The 22,701-nt window shown below is 47.9% G+C and overlaps 1 protein-coding gene across 11 annotated transcripts in view; it reads left to right on the top strand.

Moving 5' to 3' along the window:
* Nucleotides 1–22,458, top strand: part of BCL2L11 (BCL2 like 11) — a 51,654-nt gene extending 29,196 nt beyond the window's left edge. For 6 of the 11 annotated variants that reach the window (XM_007082350.3, XM_042982028.1, XM_042982024.1 and 3 more), the window contains 2 exons: nucleotides 3,029–3,138; nucleotides 15,633–17,507. In XM_007082350.3, the coding sequence (XP_007082412.1) occupies nucleotides 3,029–3,138; nucleotides 15,633–15,731 (209 nt within the window). In that variant the 3' untranslated portion in view covers nucleotides 15,732–17,507. Of the gene's footprint in view, nucleotides 1–3,028; nucleotides 3,139–6,335; nucleotides 6,458–15,632; nucleotides 17,508–22,291 lie in introns of those variants that run through there. The other 5 variants (XR_006215892.1, XR_006215893.1, XR_006215894.1 and 2 more) reach the window with 5 other exon arrangements.
* The last annotated feature ends 243 nt before the right edge of the window (nucleotides 22,459–22,701 follow it).

Here is a 22,701-nt window from a genome sequence, read left to right as displayed (position 1 = left end):
TTCCCCAAAATATAGCAGAGCAGTTATCTCTAAGGTGAACAAGTTAGACTTGGCCACCAAGGTTCCAGATTTCTTTCTTTGCTGCTGGCTAGGTGCTAGTTTGATGATAAGCCGACTTCTGACACAAATTGGCTCCTTTGATGGTCGCCAGCCCAAGCATCAGCCAGGCGGAACCTTCTAAACCACACAGGTAGTAAGGGCGTTAAATAGAATGCAGTAGGTTTCATCTTCGGGTTGGGGGAAATTAACCAGGGGAGTTACTTCTGTTTCATGTTGTAACAAGTATAAAGTTTACTTAAAAGTGTCTGTGTCCAGAGGAACTTAACATTTAAATGTTGAAATGGAGGGGTGCCTGGGTGGCTCAGGTGGTTAAGCGTCCAGCTCTTGATCACAGCTCAGGTCTTAACCTCATGGTTCATGGGATTGAGCCCCACATTGGGCTCTGTGCTGGCAGCGCAGAGCCTGCTTGTGATTCTGTCTCTCCCCTCTCTGCCCCTTCCCAGCTCACGCACTTTCTCTCTCTCTCTCTCTCTCACTCAAAATAAACATTAAAAAAAAATAATAAATGTTGAAATTTAATCCACAAAAATGTAAATTCCACAGGAGCAAGGGTTGGCCTGTTTGGTTGCTGTACCCAGAGCACCTCCGAGAATGGTGCCTAGCATCCGGGCATTCGTATTTGTTGGGTATATTCGTGAACAGCTTGATTTATTAAACATTGGGTAACTTGCCAACAGTTTTGACCTACCATCTTTGTAAGACATATAACCTATATTTCACACTTTTTTTGGGGGGGGGGGTGGTAATTGGTATTTTCTTCACTTCTGACTCTAGGTTTGAAAGCAGATTACCCTTTTTTGAACTCTTAATTTTATTTTTAAGCAAACTCTACACCCAGCGTGGGGCTCGAACTCACAACCCCCAGATCAAGACTCACATGCTCCACTGACTGAGCCATAGGCAGGTGCCCCTGCAAGCAGATTACTCTCTTAAAGAGAGGCTTGTATAGTAAGAAACAAGTGGGGCTCTGAAGCCCAGAGGAGGGGTGGGGTGGTAGCTGTTAAGTGGCCATGTGGCGTCTTGCTTGCTGGTCTGGTCGCCTGTGTATGGGGGCAGGTGTCTCCCCCTTATAGTGCCGGGTAAGAGGATTGCATGACACAGCTCACATGAAACATTGCAGGCTCTGGTGTGTAGTAGGCACTCGAAGAAAAGAGATTTCCTTTCCCTCGGGGGTGAGTTAACCTTTTTAACAGCTTCTGAAGTTAGGGGAAAAAATACTTGATTGCTGACAGTATGAAAAGAATAGTAACGATCGGGTACCTCTGATAGAGTAAAATCCTTAAAGTGTTATAAACCCCCCAAAAGGGAGTAGACTGTTACATTACCACCTGGCATTACATCCACCCGGAAATTTTGGGTTTTGCCAGTTTTAAGCCATTTAAATGAAACTTAATTTTAATAGGCTTTTACAGAGTAATGATAAAAATATTTGTGTGGCAAAGATACAGCCAAAGTAGTTTTTAATGTGGTTGCAGGTGTATTCAGGGGACATGCCTGACTTCTCCTAAAAGTTTCTCTGTGGTCAGCCTTCGTGTTTGCCCCTAGGGCTTTCTTTAGGAGTCTTCCCTTGGTTTATTCACAGAGCACAGATAATTCTGTGCTCTTCTTCAGACACACACACACACACACACACACACACACACACACACACACACCCTAGTACCCAGCTTCTCAGGCACTCACTGTTTGTGAGGTCATTGTTGCATTTGGGTGGGGGTTGGGGGGACAAAGAAGATGGGACAAAAGTTTTGAGAAGACTTGGTAAAAACTCAGTTTTTTACATCTTTTCAGAGTGCACTTTTCAGTGCTTTTACAGACCTATGAATCCCCATCAGTTTTACTTAAAACAGTAAAATTCAGAAACCCAGAATGTAAAATATTTTTATAAAAACACAACACAGAAAGCCATATGTATGGCATTGCAAAATCTGATTATTGCAGGCTTTTGAATATTTTGCCATGGTTAGGACATAACATTCGTGTTAGATTGTGAGTAGTGTGCCTATTTTCTCAGTAAGTTAAGTCACAAACCCAAGAGCCTCGTCTCTTTTCCCCAGTTGCATCACTGAACCGGTCTTTTCTGAGTATGGAGAATGCCATCTTCCTGGTGCATGGTGGGATCTTTTGATGACTCCCATTTTTGCTCCCCTTCGTGGCTTCAAATGGTTTCATTAACAGTTGAGTGGACTGGGTGTGAATGTTAGTGACAACTTGATGAAGAGGCCAAGTCCCTCTTTTTTCTTCTTTCAAAAATGCCTTTGCTCCTTCACCCAAAACGTTTCCTCTCCCCATGTGGTGTTTGCAGACTTGAATCCACCTTTACTGGCTGCATTAATATTGAGACAAAACACGTATTTATGCTTTAATTTGGCCACATGCTAGTATTTACAAAGACTGTCTCATCACCTCTTTGTTACTTCCTTCTGTAGAAACGAGCTCATTCAGGTAGGTACCCTGCTGTTTCTCAGGTTTTCCCATATTTTGCTTTAAATAGGACAACCATTTCATTTCGTATCTCTACGTGATGTTTGAAATTTCCCTAAGAATTCTACCTTGTGTAAGATCAAAGTATTTACTGACAGCCTAAATTTTTATGTTCTGTGTTTTAAGTATGTTTTTTTTTTTTTTTTTTGGTGATATTTATTGTACCATTTTTGTGTTAGTGTATCTTCTTGAAATGGGAGCATGTAATTAATTGGCCAGGATATTTTTTTAATTTTGCAGTTCTGAGTCTCCAGTTTTAAAAAAGTAAGTTGTTCTTTGTCCGTTATTCTTCATAACCAAGTTTATGTGACAGACCTTACCGCCATAATCTAGTGCAGAGTCCTGGAAGTTAGGGAGATTCCCAAAACAAAACAAAACAAAACAGAGTGTGTGAGATGGGCTTGCTTCTAGAAAGTTGCCTTTGGAACTTGCTAACTGATTTATGGAAAACCATGTGATTTTTGTTCTGTTTGTTCTGATGCAGCTTCCATGAGGCAGCCTCAGGCTGTACCCGCAGATATGCGCCCGGAGATATGGATTGCACAAGAGTTGCGGCGTATCGGAGACGAATTTAATGCATATTACCCAAGGAGGGTAATGATGTTTTATTTACCCCTTCTCCCTACACCCTCCCCCTCCCCACAAGTTTTTTTTAAGACGACCAGTCATAATTCTGTACTTATTCTGGAAACGTGAGGTATCACTTATGTCTTACCTGCCAGGGTTTCTCCTTTCCCGTTTCCCATTTTAAAACGTTTTATGGATGAATTTTTTAAGTGATGGTAATGAAATACAGTACAAGGTGGCAAAGGGATTTCATGAGCACAGACCTTAACACATCCGTGCTAACAAAGGAATTATCAATAGGCTTTGAAATATTCCCGCATAAATAGCAATATGGTTTCCAATCTGTATAGAGTGTTTCTTCATTCCCTCTGGGTCGTTTGGGTCAAAGTTAAAAAAGTAGGAGAACTTGCATCTTTACTCAGCCAAAAGGAGTGATGCCAGCGAGAGTCATATAATGTCACCCCTGTAATGTAACAGTCAGAGCAGGACAACCATTGCCCTTTCAGTCCGCATTGCTATCCTCGAGTGTCCATTTACAGAAATGTATTAGGAGGCCATCAGTCAGTGGTCTGTGACCTGGGGTCTCACCATTTTATACCTTGAATTGACTGCCACTAAAATTCTGAGGTGTGCTGTGGATTAAAAAACAAAACAAAACAGAACTTCCCTACATCTTCTGTAGACACAGTGTACGTTTTGTTTGTTTTGCCCAGTGGCAACAGATATTACCATTTGGACACCTTTAGCCCATGGACGACATTTTAAAATGCGTAAGTAAGCTTTCACTCCGGGAGTTAGGGCTGTTAGGAGTGTAGGCGAGTACTTCTGCACAGGGTACACGAGCAGATGTGTCCTATAATGAAATTTTGGCTTGTTGACATTTTTTTCAAACAATCAAGTATGAAATATTTCTGTGGATTTATCTAAAAAGAAGACACATCTTATTTTGTAGAAAATGTTATAATTGATATTACCATCCTTTCTTACGGTGTCTTGTCTTCTGGCTCCTTTTTTTTCTTTCTTTCTTTCTTTCTTTCTGAATATTATGGCTTCTGAACGTGATACTTCATAGAAGTATCTCTTCGAGATTTTTTTTTTTCCTATCTTTTTTTCTGGAAGGAGAGGTCATGCTTAGAATACCCCAGTACTTCTGTCCCTCTTTCATCGTTGGCCTCTTTGGTAGCTAGCTGTTGCTAAGTAAGTGGATGTTACCTGTTAATTGCTTTTAGTCATTCTTGTTTTCCTGTCCATACGATGCTTTTCAAACTTGTTTTAGACACATGGAGACATCCTCCTATTTTCAGAGGGTCTTTCATTAATTTCTTCGGTATAGAGTCATTGGTACGGAAGCCAGGGATGCTCTGAAAACTTACACTGGATCCCCTTCATACATTCCTGTGGGTGTGTGTGGTTGTGTTTGATGGGAAATGTGCTTTAGTATGATTCTCTTATTAAATGAGAAATGTCACACTGATGAATGAGTTCAGGAGTTTCTTACGTGGCTGTCTTTAGCTGGCAAGAGTACCGAGCATCCTACATCTGATGGTTACAGCGTATAAATCCCTTCACAGCCTAGCTCTGAAGTGGTCATTGTTTGTGCAAGGTTGATTGGTTTGTAATTTGCCACTAAAATTATTCTCCTCCTCCCAGCACCCCCAGCTCCTTTGCCTTGGTTTCCCTGAAGGCATTTTGGTGTTCCTGTGTGTGACTGGACTCGGCCCTCCCGGTGGACCGGGAGGGATTGGGCAGAATCAGGACCCCAGTGCATTCATGAGGACCTCACGTTGGGGTGGGGAGGCTGACCGCGATTGAAGAGGGCAGGCTGATTCTGGGGGACATGTCCAGGCTGATTCTGGGGGACATGTCCATAATTCAGCGGGAAAAGATGGTATAGTGGCCTCTTGGGTTAGCTAAGCAGCGAAGTGACCACTGTGCTGGGCCTGCCTTCTTCCCCCATCTTGAAGGGGTTTATAGATGTCCTTAGGCCAGATCTGACTTGGTGGGGCTGCCCAAGAGACGTGAGGCCATTGGGCTCTGTTGCCTTCAGAGTCCAGAAGCTCTGGACACCAACATGAGCCCACACAGCTCCATTCTCAGGGACTGGATCAGAGCCTTTGGCCACAGAGCCAGGTGTCTTGTAAGGATGTCGTGTGTAAGTTTCTCTTTAAACTTACATGGAGTATCAGTGACTCTATAAGGCGACCCCCGGATGGACCTGGTTGATGCACCAGGCGCACTGTGGTGGCCTGTGTGGTCCGCGCTAAGACACGGGCCAAGTGTGGCATGAGGGTTGGCGCACAGCCAAGCCCACGGCCATCCTCACATAGGCCTTCGAGGTGGATAGTCCCAAGTCACGTGCATTTGGGTCACAGGCTGTTGTGTTGTTGCCATCGCCTTGCCTGTCCCTTGGAGGTGAGGGAACGGTGTCTAGCAGGTTATATCCTTCCTCTCCTCCTTTTCTCCCAGTGTTCTGTCACAGTCCAGTGTTTCAGAGGATATTTAAGATGGCCATCTCTGTTTATTCAAATGAGATGTAACCTGTTTGTTCTCAGTGTTTTTGGCGAAATAAATGTCCGTTAGTTTCATTGCACTATCACGTGGTTTTCTGGTTGTGAACCTTATTTTGCATCTCTTTAAAAAAGTCAACCACTGGGAAAATGCAGTCACTGATAATTTAAGGGACTCTAGCTTTCTAAGTAGGCTGGGATATCGGGGGAGACATAGGGACAGACTGTAGGTTATAACCTGATTTTTCTAAAACAGAGGCAAATACATTCTCCAGATTTAAATGAAGAACCAGTTCAAAACACCAGACCCTGGATAGTGACACGGTGACCCCCCCCAAAGCTCCAGATGCCTGTCTTGGTAGTTGTTAGGTTAAAAATAATCCCTAGCCTGCAGCCACATTGATGGACGGTCTGTTGTTGAATAGTGGGGGTGGGAATCTGGGGAGGAAATGGGAGGCTGTAGCGGGAAGTAATGCATTCACGTCACCCGCTGGCTCACGGGGTGGGGGGGGGGGGTGGCTGGGAGGAGCTACTTCTTCGGTGAGTGGTGCACGCCGTTGCCTTGCTTTACGACGGTTGCTTTTTAATAGATGTTAGCATTTTAAATACGTAGTGTCTTGATTTGCTTAATACTGTTACAGTGCCTTTTCTAAAGTGTTGGTCTTTTACTGCCATGAGCCTTGCGAAGCCTGACAGGATATTTTCCCGTTTTTTCAGTTAGAGCAATAGAGGAAGGTGTCCTGTAGTTGTCATGTGTTCAGTCCACTTAAGGGCAGTGGGGAAGCCTGTGCCACGGAGCTGTGCAGTCTGAACCCTTGGAGGAGGTGAGAGAGGCACAGGTGAGCGCAAAGTCCCGGTGCATGTTCCCTTTCTCTCTTGTGACTCCATGTCACTGCCCCCGCACGACCCTGCCAGGGCAGAGTGGCCTGTGTGCCCCCCCTCTGCCTGGTCAGTTTGACTGCTCCAAGTCTGGTGTATTTTTGTGACTTTTTTGTTTTGAAATAATTGCAGACTTCACGTGAAAGTTGCAAGAATGGTACGAAGAACCCCCTTCCGTCCGCCACCTAAGCTCCCCGCTGTTCCCATGTTGCCACATTGGCTTTAATGTTCCCCCTCTTTCTACCCGTGTGCGCGCTGTTTTCTGCCCGGTTTGAGAGTAAGTGGCAGGTGTGATGCCCTCTTACTCTTCAGTGCATCGTGTGTATTTCCTACTAATGAAAGTCGCCTCTCACATAACCACAGTGTAGTTCTCAAAATCAGGAAATTAACAGTGTTGCAGTACCGTTATGTAATCTGTGGACTTCATCCAAATGTTACCAGTTGTGCCAAAATGTCCTTTATAGTAAGATTAAAAAAAGGTTTTTTTCCGGTCCAAGATCCGGTTTAGAATCCTGTGTTAAGTTGAGTTGTCTTCATCGCTTTGATGCCATTGACTTGGAACCAATTCTCTCTCAGTCTTCATGACACTGACACTTTGGAAGACACTTCATAGAGACTCTAGTTTGTCTGATGTCCCCTCACGATGAGACTTGAGTTTTGTGTTTTGGGCAGGAATACTACAGGAGTGACACTGTGGCCTCCTCCATCCAGAGTTTGCACTGGGAGGCGCAGGGAGTCCCTTTGTCCTGTTGCTGGCAAGGCTGACTCTGGTCAGAGGTGGCGTCTTCTACTCTCCAGTCCGTGTGTCTCCATCTGCCCTGGAAGGAAAGTGTGTGTAGAGGAGGAAGAAGTTGCCTTCCCGAGTGTGTGTTTGTTTTGTTTGTGGACCTAAATTCACGGGTCCCTTTTAATTCAACAGGTTACTATGCGTTACTCTCTGTGCTTATTTGGATCCTTCAACTTATGATAGATCTGGCCAGTGGCAGCCCGCTGGTGCATTTTCACCTGTCGTCAAGCATACAAGGGCCTCAGCAGTGCAGGCGCACATAACGCGTGTCACAGGACAAAGCCCAGGGGCCCGTGGAGGTCGCGCAGCCCCTGGAAGGCTGAATGATGACCTGCACCCACACGGTGCCCTGACTGTCCCAGCTCCCCGTGCCCGGGCTCTTGGTGAACGCTGGGGAGTGTGGGTGGCAGTGGGCCTGTAGGGAGGAAGATGTCTCGGAGAAGCTAGATCTCTGTCTTGAGCTTCACGGAGAGAGCGAGCGGCTTGCATGTAGCCGTGGTGCAGCGTGGAGCGCCGTGTGCTCATCACCGGTTCTCGGGACAGCGTCCACTCGGATGGGACTCTTAGCCGTGGGCTAAGGGCGCAGTCCAAGTCTGTGGAGCGTGTGCTGGGCCTTCAGAACATAAGCACATGTGCTCTTGGGGTAATTAGACCAGTCTTTTGACCAGCATCTGCCTCCCCCACCCCCGTACCAAAGCTGGGATCATTTACCTCTTGTGGCCTCCTCGGTGCTTTGCACTCAGGTTGTCAGGCCTGCGTTGCTCTGTGCTAAGGTGGACTGCTCTCGGTTGGCAACGACTTGGGGACGTCCTGGTGAGTGGACAGCAATGAGCAACAGCATGGGAAGCTACGCCAGACCCTCTAGCTGGGCCAAGAAGTGAATGAAAACCCTTTCATTGTTCGGTCTGGAGAAACAGTGTATCCTTTGTTTACACTGCCTACTTCCTACTTCTGTCCCAGGCATGTACAGGCACGAGTTGGCTGAACTGCATGTAGACTGAAGAGTAGCACCGAACCAGACAGCATAGAGAGGGAAAGGTGGCTTGCAGACAGGTTTAGATGGAAGCAAAAGTTTAATTGAAGAGCCAGCCATTAGCGTTTTCATAGACTATATCCGAATCTGAAATCTTTCTGTGCTGTCCTTCCTGTGATGTGAATTCCCTGTGCTGTGTGATTCTTCGTTTTATAAACGATATTCTGTAGATAACGTACAAGGGAGAGAACGAATTTGTGGCTTGTTTGGTTAATAGCATAAGCTGAACATCCACCCAGAGAAAATGTGTTCTCTGACAACATTCTTTTGAGGCCTTCGTTAATTGAATGTAGGCGTTTAATAAAATAAGCCATTTTCTATTACTGTCTGAGCAAACCATAGTGGGAAATTTGCATATCAAATATTAAATTTAAAACTACACCTATCTCATGAGATGGTGAGTTGCCCATGAGTTTACAGAAAGACCGTTTTCATGGCAAAAACCATTGTGAGTAGCTTCAGTAAATTGGTGCCCACCATTTATCTGTGATACAGTTCTCAGGTTTCGTGTTTTTCTCGCAGTTGGAGGAAGTCGTTCGGTGTTGTGGTTTTAAGAGCCTTCCAACAACCCCCATCACAGAGATGCTGGAGCCTGTGCGATCCAAGAGTCACCCTTCCTATGGCTTCAGCCCTTCCTGTTTTTCCCTGAGACCTCTGAGACCTCAGCTGATCCCCGCAGTGACTGTGGATCACAGGTTTTCTGAACAAGGGTTTTCCGCGACTTGGGGATAAAGCGTGAGCTTACAGGAAAGCAGGACTCGTGGACAAGTGTGAGAATTTCGGGGTGAGGTCTGGAATCCTGACTCCATCCGTTAATGTCTGGGAGCCCCAGTTTCTGTCCGTCTCTTAGGGATGTGGTGAAGGTCGTGTGGAAACGTTCAGGGGATGGGGCTAGAAATCGCTCTCGTCCCTGGCCCATCGTTCTGGCGTCTCGTTGAACTAGAGCTGAAACAGTTCCCAGGTGGTCTTCAAAGTTTAGAGATGCTACCAGAGTTTCCACCTGTCTATGTTTCATTCAACCCGCTGCCTTGTGGAACAAGTTGTGTTCGGCCCTACTGATGCGTGCTGGGTCTGTCTGGGTGCACAAAAACAGGAGGTGAGACTGGGGCGCTGGGGTGTGTTTAAATGGCTGGGTGGGCATCGCCGGGTGCCGTGGCTCCCGTTCACCCTGCCCGCGAGTGCTGCATCTGCCGTGGCCGGTGGGTACACCTGGACGGCTGCCTCGCAGGAGGGGGGGCGCTGGGCCATTCACACAGAACCATTCAGAGGTGCAGGTGCCTGGAGGGGGACTTCAGAGAGGTCTAACGGGGGTTTTTTAATCCTCTTGAGGAAATGAAGAGGCGCAGGAGGCAGGGCTTGGCCAGCCTGCAGACGTCTCACCACCCCCCGCTAGACTTCTCCCAGCCGAACCAGAGCAGAGAGGTTCAGGTGGTGGGTACAGTGCGTCTCATCATCCTTTTGAGGCCGGGGAATTTCGGAACTGTGTGTTCTTGCTCCGAGGCTGACATTTATTTCGTCTGCTGGAGCCTCACACGGGAGATGTGAGAACCATCTCTGGCTTCTCTGTGATGGGCCACAGTGTGGTGCCACCCCTCCTGGGGACGATCGGGGGCGCTTCACATTAGCCGGGGTGGGGTCTGGGGTCCGAGGGCCGGCGAGTTAGAGACGTGCCCGGGAGAGGGGTGGCTTCTGCCCTGCCAGAAGCCAACCCAGTGCACAGCAGGCCTGACTGGAAGGCAACCGGAGAAGTGGTTGTTCCGCGGACCTCTTCTTTGAGATGATGCATTAAAAATGAAGGAGTTGGATTCATGCAAATGGGATTCGTCTGCGGCTCCACCGTCGCAGGTCAGCCGCGGCCCCGGTCGCTTGGCGAGCACTGCGGGAGAGCTGGCTCCTGGTCGCTGAGTGGGAACACCACATCCGGGGGAGGACCTCCCGGCACCCTCGCCACAGCTGTGTTGACATCATAGCACGCGAGGCGCGCGCTATGCAAATGAACACGTTGCCTTGGTGACGGAGAGAAAATGAATCTGGCTTCTGGGCAGCACCGCAGCATCAGCCTGAGCCCTGACAGCAGTGGGATGGCAAACCGAGTGCTCAAATCTGGGCCAGGGTGCAGAGAGCCCACATCTTCCTGAAGACGTCCACATTTGGGGGCCCTTTTCCTCTCTCCTCTCTGTCTCCCTCTCTCGTCATTTAAAATTCTCTCTAGGTTGATGGTGGTCTTCCATCGGGATCACTGACGCCGCTCTCTGTCCCCCTCCCACCCTGCCATCTTTGATTGTGGCGACACTCAGCACTGTCCCAGAAGGTGCCGCCGTAGTGCCTTGGGGAGCAGACACCATCCAGACAGACACTCACCTCACGTATCCTCACTTGCTTGATCCTGGAGCACAGGTTCCCTGTTTCTCAGAGTCTCATGGCCAGAATTTGGTCTCTTCTAGCATGTTACCACTGAAAGGTGTATCTGTTTTAAAAAAGAGAAGGGACGTCTAGGTGGCTCACTCAGTTGAGCATCCAGCTCTGATTCCGGCTCAGGTCGTGATCGAGTTCCGCGTCAGCCTCTGCGCTGAGCATGGAGCCTGCCTGGGATTCTCTCCCTCTCTCTCTGCCCCTCTGCAGCTTGCATGCTCCCTCTCAAAGTGGATAAATCTTTTTAAAAAAAGAGAAAACAGTTTAGGGCCTCTTAGGTATTCAGTGTTGAAATTGTATGAGAAAGGGGTTTTTGAACAAGTTTAAAAATTGCTGTGTGTCTCAGAGTTTTATAGGTATTCCTTGCTTTTTGGGTTGTCTCTTAGAATTTGCTATTGATCTGCCTTTGATAAAATGGTAAAGATAGTGCCATGTCTCCCTTGTTACTTTGACTGCCAGGAAACTCTCAGCTAAACGATGGCTCTTCTGCAGTAGATCTCAGCCCTCCCTGGTTCCCAGGATAAGTCTCTCTTCCTCAATGTCATTTCTGACCTCTCTTAACTTTTGTTTTTATCTCATTTGTGTGTTTTTATGGTTAAGCTCCTTTGAGTAATGCTGAGTGAATACGTGTGTGTTGTACTTACTGAGTCATTTGGTGCAGCCACATGGGGTTTGGACCAGCCTTTGGTGCGCGGATTGGTGAGCTAGTGTGTTCTACACAGTGCTGAAGTCTGAGTTGACTTGTTGGGAGCACTTGATGGTTCTTGATTTTGATTCCACAAGCTTGGTCAATGTCATCGTATCTGTGACGTGGAGAAGTGAGCTGTTCCGGCTCACAGCATTGTCGTGAAGACTGTAGAGGTGTGTGGCACGCCATTTTGTTTAATGGTGGCGTCAGGTGATTCGTCTGGACCCCAAGCTAGGGCGCACAGAGTCTGAAGACCTGGTATGTCTTGGGCTGCTTTTCAGAGGCAGGGCTCGCCCCTGCCTGCGGGAGTGTGGAGCCAAGTCCAGAGCTGTGCTCTGCAGGCATGCGGTCGGTGGTCCTCCTGGCCAGTTCTCCGGGCAGCCTGGGATGGGATCAGGGTCTCTTGTATCTGCATACCTGCCTTCCTGGATTGGGCAAGAGAGGATGTTTTACTGTGACTATTTTGCCCTTAAAGTATAATTAAATCCCAGTACTTGGTTGATTGTGTCAAGTGTAAGTTGAACATGGTCCTTGTGCGGAAACGACCGTGGCGGCTGGTGCTCCGTCCGCTCGTGCTCTCTCCTCTTGGCTGCTGTAGACAGAGGGAGCCCCAGCCCCCCCCCACCCCAGCCATGTGTTTCAGGCTGGAGTGGCCCCGAGTGCCCCAGCTCCCCGCCCTGTATGCCATCGGCCCTGGTAAGTCTCCCTCATCCCCACTTGAGGATTTTTCCCTGGCACAGCCCCGCCCCCAGCTGCCACCCAGGTGAGCCTGTGTTCTCTGGTGTGTACGTAAGAGAACCGTTCAGGGATGCTGAATGCTTGTGACACTGTCTCTAAGGACACTTTCCATATCTTCAAAGCAGAGAACTCGAGTCTACACCAGGGAACCTGGGCTCACCTCTGTGCCTTCCTGCCCTGGCTCTCCCAGGCCCCCACTTGCCTCTGGCAAGCGCTGCTTTCTCTGTCCTTTTATTAACCTCTGTATTGCCGTTGTCCTGCTATCCTGCTATTTATTTGTATGGCGATTCCCCACCAGAGTGTGAGCTTCTTGAAAAGAGATGCTGTTGCATTTTTTTTCTTTCAACGGGAAGGACCCTCAGCATCTTGACTCCGTTTTGGCACAGGGCTCCCATTTTTGCCAGAACGTGTAGGTGTTTTTCCGCCTGCAGGGTGGGAACCTGCATCATGATTCCACAGGCAGGGCAGTGGTCGCTGTGGGTAGCACCCACGGGTAGCCCTTGGGATGGGCTGTGCGATGCTGTTCTGCACTCGTTGCCGATGACATAGGTATTGCCCATCAGGCCTATGGATGCAGATAACTGCTTTCAGAGTTGGGCCCCAGCACACCCCCTGCCCCCATGCAAGGAGGCATGGGGGCTGCGGGAGCCCCTCGCCCAGAGAAGAGCATGAACTGTCAGAATTGGTTCCTGGAGGGAGACACAAAGCTGAATGTTGAAGGAGTCATCTTCTGGGCACATGGGATAGCCATAAAAGTCAATTGCCCCAAGTAATGTAGTTCCTGATCTAGACCATGGAGCTAAAAAGACCCAACAGGATGGGGCCTACACTTTGAGCACTTGTGATTGTGTGTGTGTGTGTGTGTGTGTGTGTGTGTGTGTGTGTGTGAGTGAGCAAAAGAGATCGCTGTAATACATAAATTCTTTGTACTTAGTAGCATGTTTCATTTTTTTAACGATGCCCTTTATCCAAATGCATCATATTAATGTACCTTCCTAAAGGACTTGAATGAGTTTGATTAAAACAGCGTTCCACAACCCTGACCTGAAAAATGTTGTTTTTCTAAAGGGGGAAGGACCAAGAACGTCCGCTTAGCACGTAGCACTAGAGTGTGTGTTCATTCACTAAGGCTGCTGTAACAAAGTACCACAGGCTGCGGGGGAGGGAGTGCTTGAACAACAGAAATGTGTTTATCCACAGCCCCGGAGGCCAGAGGTCTGAGATCTCGTGCTGGCTGTGCCGCTGTCGTGTGCTTGGCGCTGATAGCTGGAGCCTGGCCGGGCGTCCTCACCCTCTGTGGCCCTCGCGCCGCCTGCCCCACACTGGCATCTTCGGGCACCTACGGTGTGCTCCCGCAAACCAGCTGATTCGTATGGCTGCAGGTGCTGGAAGGCGGGGAGTCTGTGGGAAGCGGGAGCTGCCCGTCATCCAGCTGCTCTGGAGGGACGGGCCGTGCCCACGGAGCTGTGCCAGCCGCGCCAGCTGTCAAAGGTTTTCTGGGCTGGCGTGGCCCTTCTTTGGATTCGTTCGTAACGGCTTCCTCCGTTGAATGCTGTCCAAAAGCAGTTTCTCGCTGGCTTGAAAGCGTGTGCCGTGTTGTCTCGCGTGCTGCCTGAGGGGGCAGGCGTCCCGCTGCCCTTCCTGAGTGGTGGTAGCATCTTGTCGTCTGTCAGGGATTGGGGGTTCCTTTCTCCAGAATTTCCTGCGTTGCCCCCGCCTCCGCCCCGCCTTCCCTGGAACACGCCCCATGCCCCCTACATTGAAGATGAAAGCGGGACTCTTAAACACTTGGAAAGACTTCTCGCGAAGTGAGTCCTGTCTGCTGTCATGGCCACTGTCGTCCACCTGATGTCCTCAAAGGGTGGGTGGAAGATTTCTCCTCGCCGACGCTGCCAGTTCTTGAATGTAAAATTAGCTAAGTGTAAGCAGTTGGGATCTGTCACTAATGGGCCTTGCTGGTGTCACTTAGACCCCATTCTCTGGTCTCCCTGAGGCTGGTAATGACACCTGGCTGACATGAGATTTCCCACCTTGAAGGGATGGCTTAGCCCTGCATTTACGCCTTCTTAGTTTCAGTAAGTCGTGGTTTTATTTTGAATAAGCCTCTTTCAACCTATTAATATTAGTCTAAACTAAAATTAACCTTCCCCTAAATTATTCTCACACAGAAAAAGCAAAGTAATTTTGAAAGTTAAATCAAAACAAAGCAATCTCGTGTGTAAAACAGATAAAAATCACAGACTGTGGTTACAGAGCGCCTGTACAGGAATCGCTTACAGAAAGCTGATTTCCTCCAGTCTGGGTATGGAAGGAGAACGGGAAATGCCCTGGCCGTATCACAATCCCATTCTGTCAGACAGGCTTGGGGAGCTCGTGTAAACAGGGCAGGGGCTCCGCTCGCAGCTGGCGTCTGTGGGCCCCGTTTGTGTGTGAGACGGGACACTCGTTCCCAGCCCGACTTGTGGCCGGCGGTTCCGCGGTGGTGCGTTGGAAGCTTCACCTGCGCACGTGAACACGGGGTTCGTGGAGAGCCCCGGATGGCAAAGAGCCGGGGTCCTGGGCACGGATGACTCATTAAGGAAACGACCAGGATGGATTGCAGGCCTGGATTGCGAAACGGGTTGTAGCTCCTGGTGTAAGAGGCAGGTGTGTTCCATTGCTGGCTCCGGCTGCTCTGAATTGACACCTTGCACTTTATCGGCAGAATGGATTAGAACGCCAAGGTGGGCACTCTTCGGAAGACCTGAGGACCTCTGAGACCGCTGAGACCTTTAATCCAGCAGTTTCCTTTTGAACAGTTTGTCAGCTTATAAACATAGGGTAGTCACTGGCAAGGAGGCTCTTTAAAATTTTTCAATTGCTTTTTCTTTGCTCCCCATATGGGGCGGGAGGATGGGGGTTGACTCTGCCCGTGTGTGCTCAAGTAAACTGCAGCTACCAGAAATTCACCCTTGGGGGAGTCGACGGATTTGAAGGTTAATAACCTGGGTAGTTAGAGACTTCCTTCACATCTCTCTTCTGTCCCCTCCACCCCTGCCTCTTTCAAAGGGACACCCAACTCCAGTTAAGTGGGGTGGGGGGGGATGGCATGGCTTTTCTCCAGCACCTGCACAGAGGTTGATGCATTTCCAGATCAAGGCAGTTCTGGCCAACGATGATCTAGAAAGCATAGCGTTTTAGAGAAGCAAACAGAGTTTCAAGGATTCTCTTTGAGGCTCCAAGCATTCTGTGGGTTCCTGTGAAGCAGCAGATCATTCAGTCTACTGCTGTCTACGCAGTGAGGTCTCCCTCTGCAAGGGAGGTGGTAGGAGGGCCTCCCCTTTCGCAGTCTCGGGGAAGAACCCGTGTTCAGAAGATGGGGTGCCTCCCGAGCTGGGTAACAGTGGGATTGGTGCATCGCTTAAGTATAGGCATTCCCCCACCCAAAAAATAACATCAGGGCTGAGAAACTAAGAAGCTTTCCTATTGTCGTTTCAGGTCTTTTTGAATAATTACCAAGCAGCCGAAGCCCAGCCCCAAATGATTATCTTACGACTGTTACGTTACATCGTCCGCCTGATATGGCGATTGCAGTGACGACGGGTTCCTCGCGGAGCCACATGTGTGCAGACATTTCACGTGTTCACGCCAGCAGGCCCCAGCACCACAATTTCTGGGGGCCACTGCTGTGCTGCCAGCGGCTCTGTCCCCAACGGGGCGTGCGGGCAGGCCGGCCAACGCGTTCCCGAGGACGCCGCGCCGCATGTGGACCGGACCTTTCTGTTCACCACACGGCAGAATTTCTAATGGAAGTTTGTTGTGAATGTAAATGAGGGAGGATTCTTTTTAAAAAAAAAAAAAAATATATATATATATATATGTACAAATCATGGTTCTTTGGAGCAGGATTTTATGCAAGAATGGTGTTTACACGCGGTGTGGGTTTTTTTTCCACCTTCTTTAATAAGAGCAGGTTTTTCAAAAAGGAAATGGAAACTTTTTAACCAACTCGTGAATGATTTTTGTACTAAAATTTTAAGAACCTGTTGCCTACTCTCAGAGGATTATGTAAACTCTGCAGTGGAAACTGAGCCAGCTAATTTATAAAGCTGCCTTAGTTTCTTTTTAGAGATTACTGTACAGAATTTTTAAACGGGAGAGGTATGATATGGCCCCCTCCCTTCCCTGCCATTGCCTCTTTGACATACTTTGTTGTTTTGGGTTTTTTTGTTTTTTTTTTTTTTACCATTATTATTAATACCAAAAAGTTCTTATGAAATGGAACTGATTAAAGGGGCAGAGGGTCTGTTACCAGCCTGTATTGATATGCCACTCCCATCTTGTAAATATTTACTTACCTCCTCAAATTCAATTGCACCTGTGGCAAAAAGTTTAAGACTCTTCTCCGTGTGTTTTTCCTTATCTCCCCCGGCGATGCTCTTCTGGTCTGCCTGGACGGCGATGCGCAGATTTGGTCCAGCGCGTGCTCATGATAAAAGGTAATGGGGTCAGGACATGAGTTAGGATCTGCCTGTATCACACACGCTGGGACGGGCTTGATGTTGGTCTTCTTTGGTTTCGATGGGCTCATCATTTAGAAGTGTCCTGAGGGAGGACTGGCAGTAACAGCACAGACAGGCACCGTCGGCTTTTCTGGTTGCAGACTTTCCCATAGTCACAGGTGCACTGTCTGCGCGGCCACAGGTGGTGAGCACGCCCCCTCACAGCTGAGTTCCTTGGACTGCAGGTGTCCGAGCCCCGGCCCTCGTGGGAGTTGGCACAGGCCTTGGGGCTTGAGGCGGCTGTTTCCTGGGCATCCGGGCTTTTCGTCCAACTCCCAAGTTCGTCTGGCCTTCGATGCCTGACGCTTGGTTCCCACCCCTCTGAATCCATTTTGATATGAAGGCTTAATCCCGCCTTCGGCAGTGCCATCAAAACTCCTCCGTCGGAGCACAAATCTGAAGCGGCCTCTCAGCCTCCTGACAGCTGTCGGTTTGACTTGTTCCATTTCCCTCGGAACGGTTGGGTTTTGTGGGACCGCCCTGCGTGCGTCCACCTCTGTTGGGGCTGCTCTTTCTTTCTCCCCCTTTCTGGGACGGAGAGCCCGTGAGTTGGGCCATCATCTCAAAGGCAGTTAACTGGGGAGACCCAAGAAAAAGATCAGGAAGCAGGAAAAGAAGGGAGGTGGAGATCATTTCGTGAACCCTATAACTCTGACAGTCTTTGAAACCTCAGACCATTAAACAGCTTTTTAAGAGAAATACATCAAACCGAGTCAGCACCAACAACTCTTGTTTTGCTCTTGGCCCCTAAGAGGACCAGTGTTTTCACATTATTAAATTAAGTGGGGAAATTCATTCATTTGTATCTTCATAATTCTATATAAATATATATATATATATGTATGTATCTATAGCATATACATTTTTTTCTTTTAGGTAGAGAGATTTGCTTCCAAATATCCTTCCTTTTTTAGAATTTTCGTTTCCCCCAAACTCTCCTTGGGGTCTTGAATAGTTTTTAAAGCTGTGTTGAGGGTCAGCTTGCGTTTTCGATGTGTCTCGAACTCCTTTGTAGGGTCGTAAAGCCCACACGGTTGTAAGGCAACGGTGGGCCTGCTGGACACACACACACCAAAGACGTATTCGGTTCTGGACGCCTCGCCCCGACCCAGGACCTCCATACTCAGTGCCGGTCTCTCCAACTGGGGCACTTTACTCTGTTTCTGCAATACTGCGGCTCCCTGGGAGCGGGGCCCGAGGGCTGTGTGCTGGCCACATGTACAGGTTTACCTCTGGCTCGGTGGCCTCCTGGCCTCCAGGCCGGCCGCGGAAGCAGCTCGTGAGGAGATAGGAGATTCTATGAATTGTAGTATTAAGGAGCAGGATATCGCACCAGGACTCAAGAGAGATGACTGGACGTTTCTGTACTGTATGCATCTGTTTATCAAGATGCCTCTGGAAGGTATGCCTACTGTGGTAGACCTTGTATTTTCTCTGTCTTTTACTTTTTGTAGAAAACATAATGTGGCTAGATCCCTTTTTGGAAACTGAATGCGGGTTTTGTGCCTTGACCACCTCTTCTCACGTGAGGTTTGTAGAAAGTGTCCTGTGACTTAGCACAGAAATGCAATAAACACATACAAAATACTCTCATGAGTAATGCTTCCAGTTAACTGTGCTCCTGCCTAGAAGGGAGTTTACGAAGAACTCTTTTGGGTGGTTGTGGAGAAACCAGGTAAAAATTCCGTCTGATGGAAGTGTACACAGTAGAGAACAACTTTCTCCTGTTTTCCCCTTCTTAATAATGTATATATTTTGACTATTTATTAGATTAGGAGGTCACATTTTACTTACCAACTGAGCCAAATGTCTGTGTGCAATTGTGTTTCCTTTACCTTTCTTGTAAAATTTTGTACAGCATAAATGAGTAAAAATCACTGTTTTTACTAAACTTTTTCAGAATTGAGGATTGTAAATATTGTAGATTCTTTTTCTGTGTAATGTGTCCTACTGTTTCATAATGCTGTAACTTGTAGAAATATTGTATATTTATTTCCTGCTTATTTAATGTCTTAAGTTTTGAAAAGTGTTGACCTCCCTGCCCCCACCCCCACCCCCCTGCTGTACCATTAATCGCTTTTTGACTCTGACGTGGTGACCGCTCAGCTCCCTGAGCCACACGGTCTTCCCAGGCTGGCCCTCCAGCTTTGGTTCCTGTAGTTTCTGGTCACATGGGTTTCAGTTCTTGGGGTTTGCTCTACTTTTGATGAAGTCTGTGCGTTGCCATCAATGAGGGACCATTTGGCAGGTTACCAAATTCTACAAGAAATATCCAGTGACTTTTTATTCCAAAAGAGCGAGCTTCTCATGGAAGCAAATTCTATTAACACCAGACCGTATTTTTTTTTTTTTTTTTTTTTTAATGTATCATTGGCAGTTGGGACAGATCTTTCCATTGAACACTTACCCCTGACAATTCAGCGTTCAGAGAAATAGAAGCGTGCCCGCTCTGGAGGTACTGCCATGGAGTGAGTGGTTCAGGGGCAGGAGGAAGGGACAGGGGAGACAGGTGGCTCCTGCCTCGGGAGTGACTTCAGGACCACCTCATTGCCACTAATCCCTTTTTGGCAACTGGTGAGTAGTTGAATTACCCCCCACCCGCTGTGTCCTGTGCTTTGAGGTGTGGACTAAATGGTCTTCAGGAGCTAATTGTACAGACCCTACCCCCGTCCCCAGCCCTGAGCCGTTTGGTCCCTACATTTGATCAGCCTGCTTCTTCAGGTGGTCGTCTTCTGCTTCTCTGTTGCCTTTGAGAGAGGTTGAGGGTCCCACTAGACTGGATGTTAAGATGTGAAAGCTTCTTGGAAGCTTTAGAGACTTCCTAGTGGATCCGTGTCAGTAGATGGTCCTGTCATCCCTGCTGATTTAGCCTGGTGCCTGTGTGTGCCCACTCTGCACACACGCGTGTGCAGGGGTGTGTCCACACGTGACGCTAAGCCAGCTGAGGTGACTCCTGTTCTCCAAACGGCATTGCATTTGAGAAGCGTTCCTCAAGCTCCCAGCTAGGTAACTTGACTACTTTCATCCGGAAACCTGACTTTAGAAACTCTCCTAAGTCGTATGTCCAGATTCTGTGACCACTAGTTACTGTATCAGAACTCATCAGGTACACATTTATAAATAGCACTGATCTGTCTGTATACTGACCCATCACTAACTTGTTTCCTAGGACCCAGCGTATGTAGCATTTGTATTGCAATTTCCCTGGCTTACTTGTGTTTTGCACTGATGAATTTCGACAGGGTAATTGCCACTTTACTTGTGCAATACTGCTGTAAATAACTGCAGATTTTTTTTTTTTTAAGAAACTTAATCTTTTATGTTCTTAATGAAGTTTATACAAATAAAACTTTCAACTAGTTTTGGTGAGCTGTGTGATTTGTTTCACAGAACGGTGGAGAGACAGCTGGAGTTCTGTATCAGTATATGCACACCCACACCTCTGCCCTTTGTCAGTCACAGAATGTATTCCCTACGTGTAGGTTTTGTGAATTCTCGCTCGAAGACAATTCTGTGTAGCATACTTAAAAGCAAACCACTCTTAAGAGTTTTGAAGTGGCTGGCGGGACCTTCTGCATGGTTTTCTGCCCACGTAGTCAGATATGACTCAGCACCCGGGGGGGGTGGGGGTGGTACTAGGAGCCAGCTCTGTATTGATTAGTGATCAGGGCAGATTCCCTGCCGTCTCATCCCCTCTCATAGTTGGAAGAAAAAACAAAAGGTGGGAAGTCTGGTTTGACTCTGGCAGAAAGGGCTTGTCTGCAGAGCCCAGGCGATCACCAACGAGTGTCTGGGGCCCCGGGTGTGAACTGACCGCTGCCGCCTTGGGAGGGTTCACTGAGTTGAGTGCTGGGGGCACTGTGCTCCACAGTGAGTGTGCACTGGTGTAAGGGATGACCGAGACCGTAAAGCTTGGTCTGGGGGCATAGGCTATAAACTCCTAAATAAGTAATTGTAGCATTTGCCACTGTTGCTTGGAAGCAAATGCTGGGAGAGTTAAAGACTGGCCGGGCTTTGTTGTCAACAGGGTAACCTGTTCATGTGCTTCATTTTAATTAAGCGAGCAATGCATGACTATGGTCTTGTTGCTACACATCTGTGTGTGTATACATTTATTGCAGATCATACTTACTTCAGATCAAAGTTGTTCTGGCCCCCATCCCGCATCCTACTTCCTCACCAACAGACACGCGTTCAAATTTTTCCCCATCCTTTTCTTTGTGGGTCCGTGTGCGTGCGCGCGCACTTAGACTACCGTGATTTTGCTTTTTCTATCAATGCAGCAATTTGTACGTGATTCTGCCTTAGCAGTAGGTCGTAGAGCTTCCAGAGTGACTCCACTCCATTCTAGCCTCTGCATCGAGTGCACGCAGGTTCGCCGCTTGCCGCCTGGCGTCCTGCTTCTGGCATTTCTGCCTCTTCCGTGCTGCCCCGGGCTGCCTGGCCAGCAAGCGGGAGGGTTGCGCGGTGGTGGGACAGGGAGGTGGGGGTCTCCGCTCCCGCGGGCTCACGGATGCTGCCGGTCTGGCTCCGCTCACACGACCACCGGCGGCACGTGAGAACATCCGCTTCGCCTCCAATTCTCCGCCAAGTGTCGATACCGTGTTGATAATCAGCCTGGACGGGGAAGAGTAGCATGATTGGTCAAATTCAGGTTTTTCTAGTTACAAATGGGATGATCTTGTCAGGTATTGTTGGCATTTGCCTTTTGTCTAGAGGCCTTCGCTTACGGCCCTTTGGGTTTTTCATTTCTTCTGTTGATGACGAGCTCTATGTATCATGAGTAAAAATCTCTACGTGTCACAAATATCTTAACTTGAATCTTTTGCTTTCTCCCCTCCCCCCCCAACGTTCTATTATCAAGATCTTTAAATATGCAGAAAATTTGAAAGAATTTCACAGAGAAACCCAGTATACCCCCCTGCTAGATTCTACCTTTCACAATTTACTACACTTTTTTTTTTAACGTTTATTTATTTATTTATTTATTTTGAGAGGGAGACAGAGACCCGGGGAGAGGCAGAGAGAGAGAGAGAATCCCAAGCCACCTCTGCACTGTCAGCACAGAGCCCAATGTGGGGCTCGATCTCATGACCATGAGATCATGACCTGAGCCGAAATCAAGAGACAGGCACTTAACTGACTAAGCCACCCAGGTGCCCCTACTATTTTTAACGTCACCTATCCAACCGTTAATCTATCTTCCTTTCTGATGCATTTTGGAGTAAACCATAGACATCAGTATTCATCCCTAAATACTTCAGCACACATATCATTTAAAGTTGGTTATTTTGGGGGAACTGGGTGGCTCAGTCAGATGAGCGTCCAACTCTGGCTCAGGTTATGATCTCACAATCCATGGGTTCGAGCCCTGCGTTGGGCTCTGGGCTGACAGCTCAGAGCCTGGAGCCTGCTTTGGATTCTGTGTCTCCCTCTCTCTCTGCCCCTCCCCGGCTCACACTCTGTCTCCCTGCCTCTCAAAAACTAAAATAAAATGTTAAATTTTTTTTTAATAATAAAGTTGGTTCTTTTTTTTAATGTTCTCTTTTGAGATAAAATTTACAATAAAACCTTTTTTTTTAATTCATTTCTCAGAAAAACACACATCTTAAGTGTGCACTTGCTACGTTTTGACCAAAGATAAAGCTGTCACCCAAACCCCTCTCAAGACGAAGAACCTTGCCATCGCTGTAGAAAGTTCTCTGAAGCTCCTTCCCAGGCAATCCCTCCCATCCCACTCCCAGGAGTGGCCTCTGTTCTGATTTTTTTTTCCACCACGAATTCGTTTTTGTGGATAGTTTGAATGGAATTATGCAGTATGTGTTTCTGTGTGTGTCTGGTTTCTTTATTGCTCAGCTTAATGTTTTTGAGACCCAAGTTAAAATCAATAGTCGATATAATACTGTACTTGTTTAAAGACGCTTGGGTGGTTCCATCATTAAGCAAATGACTTGGGCTCAGGTCATGATCTCACAGTTTGGGAGTTCGAGTCCCACATCGGGTGA

Source organism: Panthera tigris, chromosome A3 (assembly GCF_018350195.1).
Source record: "Panthera tigris isolate Pti1 chromosome A3, P.tigris_Pti1_mat1.1, whole genome shotgun sequence".
Classification (NCBI taxonomy): Eukaryota; Metazoa; Chordata; class Mammalia; order Carnivora; family Felidae; genus Panthera; species Panthera tigris.
Note: the sequence above shows the minus strand (reverse complement) of the source record. Positions and strands in the feature narration are given on the sequence as shown.